This window comes from Rana temporaria, chromosome 1 (assembly GCF_905171775.1).
Source record: "Rana temporaria chromosome 1, aRanTem1.1, whole genome shotgun sequence".
NCBI lineage: Eukaryota > Metazoa > Chordata > Amphibia > Anura > Ranidae > Rana > Rana temporaria.
Window position 1 is genome coordinate 266,924,942 of NC_053489.1, and position 6,000 is coordinate 266,930,941.

The following is a 6,000-nucleotide window of genomic DNA, read 5'->3' on the forward strand; positions in this document are numbered from 1 at the left end:
CTGTTTCCTCTTTGGGATCTCCGAAGTCCCCGCAGGCTGCATGCTCCTTTCCAGTTCATCCCTTGCTGGATAAACTGATGTATGATGATTGGGTTCACCCAGACAAACTGTTTTCTCCTCCTAAGCGGTTTCCCTCCTTTATCCTATGGAGGACGGTTTCACCAAGAAATGGGGGGTACCTGCTATTAATGCAGCTATTTCTTGTGCAAACAAAAGCCTGACATGTCCTATAGACAACAATAGGCACAACCATCGGTTAAAAACCCGCGCATGCTCAAAATCAAGTCGACGCATGCTTGGAAGAATTGAACTTCGTTTTTTTCAGCACGTCCTTGTGTTTTACGTCACCGCGTTGGACTCAATCGTTTTTTTATCTGATGGTGTGTAGGCACATCAGACAGCTTCATCAGACCGTTCTCATCGGATGGACCGACCGTGTGTATGCGGCCTAAGTCTGTTGACACAGAAACAATTTTTTCTTGTAGCCATATCCTCAGTTAGAAGGGTATCGAATTGGCGGCTCGTATATGATTATTCATGAAGACAGGGTGGTGCTACGGCCTCACCCGAATTTCTTATCTAAGGTGGTTTTAGGTTTTCATCTGACCCAAGATATAGTCCTACCGTCCTTCTTTCCAGATCCGCAGTCTTCACTCTCTAGATGTTGTAAGAGCAGTAAGAGTTTATCTGCAAGCTACGGCTCAGATAAGGAAAACTGGTTGTCTGTTCATTCTGCCACAAGGTCCAAAGAAGGGCCAGGCAGCGTCAAGATCCACTATTGCAAGGTGGATTCGACAAGTCATTTTTCAGGCCTATGATTTAGAAAATAAGATCTTTCCTTTTCAGGTGAAAGCGCACTCAACTAGAGCAGTTGGTGCTTCATGGATAGTGCATCACCAGGCCTCCATGGCTCAGATCTGTAAGGCTGCTACGTGGTCTTCGGTCCATACATTTACCAAATTCTATTAGGTAGATGTGAGAGGTTACGAGGATGCCGGCTTCGGGCGTAGTGTGCTGCAGGCAGCAGTATTACTCCTCTGGCTCGATAGTGGTCTTATTCTGATCTTTGTCTCCCTCCCCTCTAATTTTAGCATTGCAATGGGACATCCCATTAAGTAATTAAGGCTCTGTGTCCCGTGATGTATGATCAAGAACATTTTATTTTTTGATACAGCTTGCCTGTAAAATCCTTTTCTTGGAAGTACATCATGGGACACAGAGCTCCCACCCCTCTTCGGAGTTAACGTGGAACACTTATTGCTAGTCTACAAAACTGAGGTACTCTCCATTTGGGAGGGGTTATATAGTGGAGGAACTCAATTTTAATTGGGTTTGCCAGTGTCCAATCACCTGTGGTGACTACATAACCCATTAAGTAATTAAGGCTCTGTGTCCAAGAAAAGGATTTTACAGAGCCTTAATCAAATTTTTTCTTGGTGCTGAAAAGTCACTTGACGGACGGACGGGAATCTTTTCTAGAAGAAATTGTGCTACAGACAGGCCTTGGTCCCAACTTGCTTTATAAAAGTCTAACTTTATATCGTAACACCTCAGTTAGGGAGGCTGGATGACTCAAAAAGCAGCATCTCTGGGGCCTCCCCCTGTTTTTGGAACCTTGGAGAAGCTTCCAGATATAGTAGGTGGAGGCTAGAAGGAGCTGCTTGCATATTTATGAGGACCCTCATAAATGTGCATGAGCTATGCCAACAGGGGTCAGTAGGGTGGAAAATGGAGATAGAGTGCTAAGGAGGCTGTCGGTAGCCCTTGAGGGTGCCCCTAGTCTAGGTGAGTAACACACGGAGTAACCCTTTCCTGGAGGCATAGGGACAAGGAGAGGAAAGCGGGAGCAGGTCAGCACAATCAGCCGGGTGGGCTGGTGAGTGTTCAGTCTGGGAGGACTGAGGAGAGAGTGTCAGTCTGGGAGGACTGTGGAAAAGTTACCCAGGAGGGCTAGTGAAAGAGGCAGCTGCAGCCAGGTGGGCTGGCAGCGCCTGAAGAGATGGTGCTGGGATCAGTAGCCGCAGGAATGTATGCTGGACACTGACTTTTTGCTACACAACCAAAGGGCCTCTGGTTCCTGCCTATACCAGTCTTTTGCTCAAAAGGTCTGACTAAGTGCTGTGTCAGATTAACCAAAAGTGTGCTAGTGGAGTTCTGCAAGCAAGTGAGTGCTGGAGGAAGCAGAGGAGTGTATATAGACTGTATATAGTAGAAGTATCCCTAAAGTTTGTTATGAAGTCAACTGGGAATCCCATAATACCCTTATCCCCATCCAAGTTTATTACCCTCAATAAAACAAACAAAAAAACAAAGTCACAGACTGCTCTGTGACTCTGAGTAACTGAAAATTCAGTGTGCCTGGCTGAGCAGGTTGGGGGGTCCCAGTTCACCTGCTGGCCTTTAGGGGATATGCTACACCAAATGTTGGAATATTTAACCACTTAAGGACCGCCTAACGCCGATATACGTCAGCAGAATGGCATGGGTGGGCACAATCACGTACTTGTACGTGATTGTTAAATGCCCAGCCGTGGGTCACGGGAGCGCGCCCGCGACCCGGTTCCGAAGCTCCATGACCGCGGCCGCGTAAACACACCTTCCCTGTTCTTCGTTGTGGCTCTGTCATTGATCGTCTGTTCCCTGATGTAGGGAAAGGCGATCAATGACGTCACACGTCCAGCCCCGCCCCCCTACAGTTAGAAACACATATGAGGTCACACTTAACCCCTTCAGCGCCTCCTAGTGGTTAACTCCTAAACTGCAATTGTCATTTTTACAGTAAACAATGCATTTTTATAGCATTTTTTGCTGTGAAAATGACAATGGTCCCAAAAATGTGTCAAAATTGTCCGATGTGTCCGCCATAATGTCGCAGTCACGAAAAAAATCGCTGATAGCCGCCATGAGTAGTAAAAAAAAAAAAAATGATAAAAATGCAATAAAACTATCCCCTATTTTGTAAACGCTATAAATTTGCGCAAACAAATCGATAAATGCTTATTGCGATTTTTTTACCAAAAATAGGTAGAATAATACGTATCGGCCTAAACTGAGGAAAAAAAAATGTATACATTTTTATACATTTTTGGGGGATATTTAATATAGCAAAAAGTAAAAAATATTGGATTTTTTTCAAAATTGTCGCTCTATTTTTGTTTATAGCGCAAAAAATAAAAACCGCAGAGGTGATCATAACACCAAAATAAAGCTCTGTTTGTAGGAAAAAAAGGACGCCAATTTTGCTTGGGAGCCACGTCGCATGACCGCGCAATTGTCAGTTAAAGCGACGCAGTGCCGAATCGCAAAAAGGGGCCTGGTCATTTACCTGCATTTTGGTCCGAGTCTTAAGTGGTTAATAAGAACCTATTAGTGTTTTTTCCAAATTTTTGCTTTTGATGAAGAAAATCTATGGCCACGGCATACACTTTCATTTTTTTAACATCAACATTGCAATAGCAATATAAACAATAATTATTTTCAACAATCCAATAGGCTTAGTAAAAAAAAACTAATTTCATGTCACGCATGCTGCCTGTCTCCTGGCCATCTCGGTCCACAACTTCTTGGATTCCCTGTAGGTTTTGTAGCATCTCCATTATTGTTGTTTATTTCCACTTTCTAAGGACTACATGTCTTATGGTACCTTGCTACCAACAAGCTGTGATTCCTGTACTAATGCCACCTCTGTAGTTCAGAAGGCTGGCTCTGTGAAATGTGTGACACAGCAGTGCTTACTCACATGGCATAATGAATATGTTAAGAATAATGGGAGATAAATAATCAGAAAAGCAAATAAAAAATAAATAAAAAATCTTGTGCATTTGATGCAAATAATAATTCTAGAATAAACACCTCCTGTGCAAAAAAGCAAATCCTGTAATAAATAACTCCTGTGCAATTCAGCAAAAAAATTATATGTGCAAAGATACAAAGAATATATAAAAATGTGCAAATGAGCAAACATGATTGGATTATTCTTTGCCCTATTGCTTGATTGCACAGTTGATGTTTGCTCATTTGCACATTTGTATATATTCTTTGTTTCTTTGCACACGAAGAGTTGGGCACAGATTCATTTGTTATTTATTACAGGAATTGCTTTTTTTTTGCACAGGAGTTGTTTATTCTAGCAGTATTATTATTTGCATCAAATGCACAAGATTTTTTATTAGATTTTATTATTTATTTTTTATTTGCTTTTGTGATTATTATTTTTTAGCAAGCGCCACATCTCTCTCTTATTCTTTACGCTACTATTAGTGTGTGAACACCTTGCTGTGGCTGCTGCTTTATTTAGTTGCTTATCTACCCTTGTGGTTTGCGCATTAGTACCCTCGATTTACACTTTATAAAGAATATGTGTCATAGAATTCAAGGAAGTAAATGCATGGGAACTTTCCAAAGTATGTTTACAAAATTAAAGAACATTCAGATTAACGGACATAGGGTAATAATAATTGAAATACAATATGGAATTAATCATTGTAATTTTAAATGTTAACCATAGATACAGTTTAAGCTTACAAGATTTAAATTGATGTGGCAGCCCCTGGTTAAAACCAGACTCCCCACCACAAATAAAATTGCCCACAGCAGGATAAAATATTACACATGATTCAAATTATCAAAAGAAAAAGTATAATATGTTAATAATAATTTTCCTCTGTTTATAGGGACTCATCATGAACACTATTCCTCTCTGGGTGATTCATAGCACGAAAGTACAAGAACATTTCCTGCGCTTGTTTAGAAAGGAACAGAAAAAAGAGTAACATTCAAAGCATGACATTCTGCCACAGTAAAATGGACATAGTATTGTGCCATGCAATATAATTTTATACTACTGACATCACCAATGCATGCATTTGGATAGAAGGGAATTGTACAAAAAATTTGAATGCCAAATATAATTATTTTTAGTTTCGATTTATAAAGCTAGATTATACAGTCAAGAAGACTTATTCTGCTCTGAACCATTATTTCAGAGCTAAAATGTGTTATACTTTTGACCTTTACATCAGAAAGTACCACACAAGCAGTTCAAAATAAAACAAAAGAGCAAATCATAAAAAAATATTCAAAATACCTTATCTTTTAATATTAAAAAAACAATCAATATCTGGTGATGTGCTGTTAATACATTGTGAAGATGTTAGAGTGCCAACATGGGCAGGCATTGTAATTTTGTAGGAAGGGTGTCATGACTGTAATCATGTTATTGTTAAGGCATTATCATTGGACATTTTTATATAATTGTAAGACCCATGGGAGTGGATTTGTTGTCTGCAGCACTGGTTTCATACATTCATGGATCCTTCCTTGTCTTCCCTACATAACATTTTTTATGTTGAGTTGGAAAGGTCTGCTCATGTTTGCCTGTTAACAACTAGTCCTTTGCCATTTCACCCCTACAGTGTGTGCCTGTATGACTGTGATAGTGACATTAGATTGCAAGCTTCTTAGGGAGCACAAAGTCACGTAAATATTTTTGTAAAAAAAGTGATCTATATCCCGTGATATCATGGGTAAGGCTACAGTATGTTTTACGATATGTAATACTTTACAGTAGCCTTCATAAATAAAATAAAGTATACCAAAGACTACAGTTGTTTTACAAGTAAGAAATTGAGAGAATTTTGTATTTAACCACTTCAGTACAGGGTATTTTCACTCTCTTCCTGCCCAGGCCAATTTTCAGCTTTCAGCGCTGTAACGTTTTCAATGACAATTGCGCGGTCATGCAATGCTGTACCCATATGATTTTTTTTATAATTTTCTTCCCCACAAATAGAGCTTTCTTTTGATGGTATTTGATTACCTCTGTTTTTTTTTTTTTGTTTAAAAAAAAACACAATCACAGACACTGGCGCATATTTATGCCGCCGTAGCGTATCTCCTTTACGCTACACCGACGTAGCGCAGAGAGGCAAGCACTGGATTCACAAAGCACTTCCTCCCAAATCTGCGCTGGGTTTCTCAGGCGTAAGTCGGCGTAAGTGG

General features: G+C 40.1%; 1 protein-coding gene across 1 annotated transcript in view; it reads left to right on the plus strand.

Moving 5' to 3' along the window:
- The window catches only part of HSD17B3 (hydroxysteroid 17-beta dehydrogenase 3), a 124,035-nt gene extending 118,357 nt beyond the window's left edge, over window positions 1-5,678 (plus strand). The window contains exon 11 of the mRNA XM_040355474.1: window positions 4,674-5,678. Within this exon, the coding sequence (XP_040211408.1) occupies window positions 4,674-4,772 (99 nt within the window). The 3' untranslated portion in view covers window positions 4,773-5,678. The remainder of the gene's footprint in view (window positions 1-4,673) is intronic.
- The last annotated feature ends 322 nt before the right edge of the window (window positions 5,679-6,000 follow it).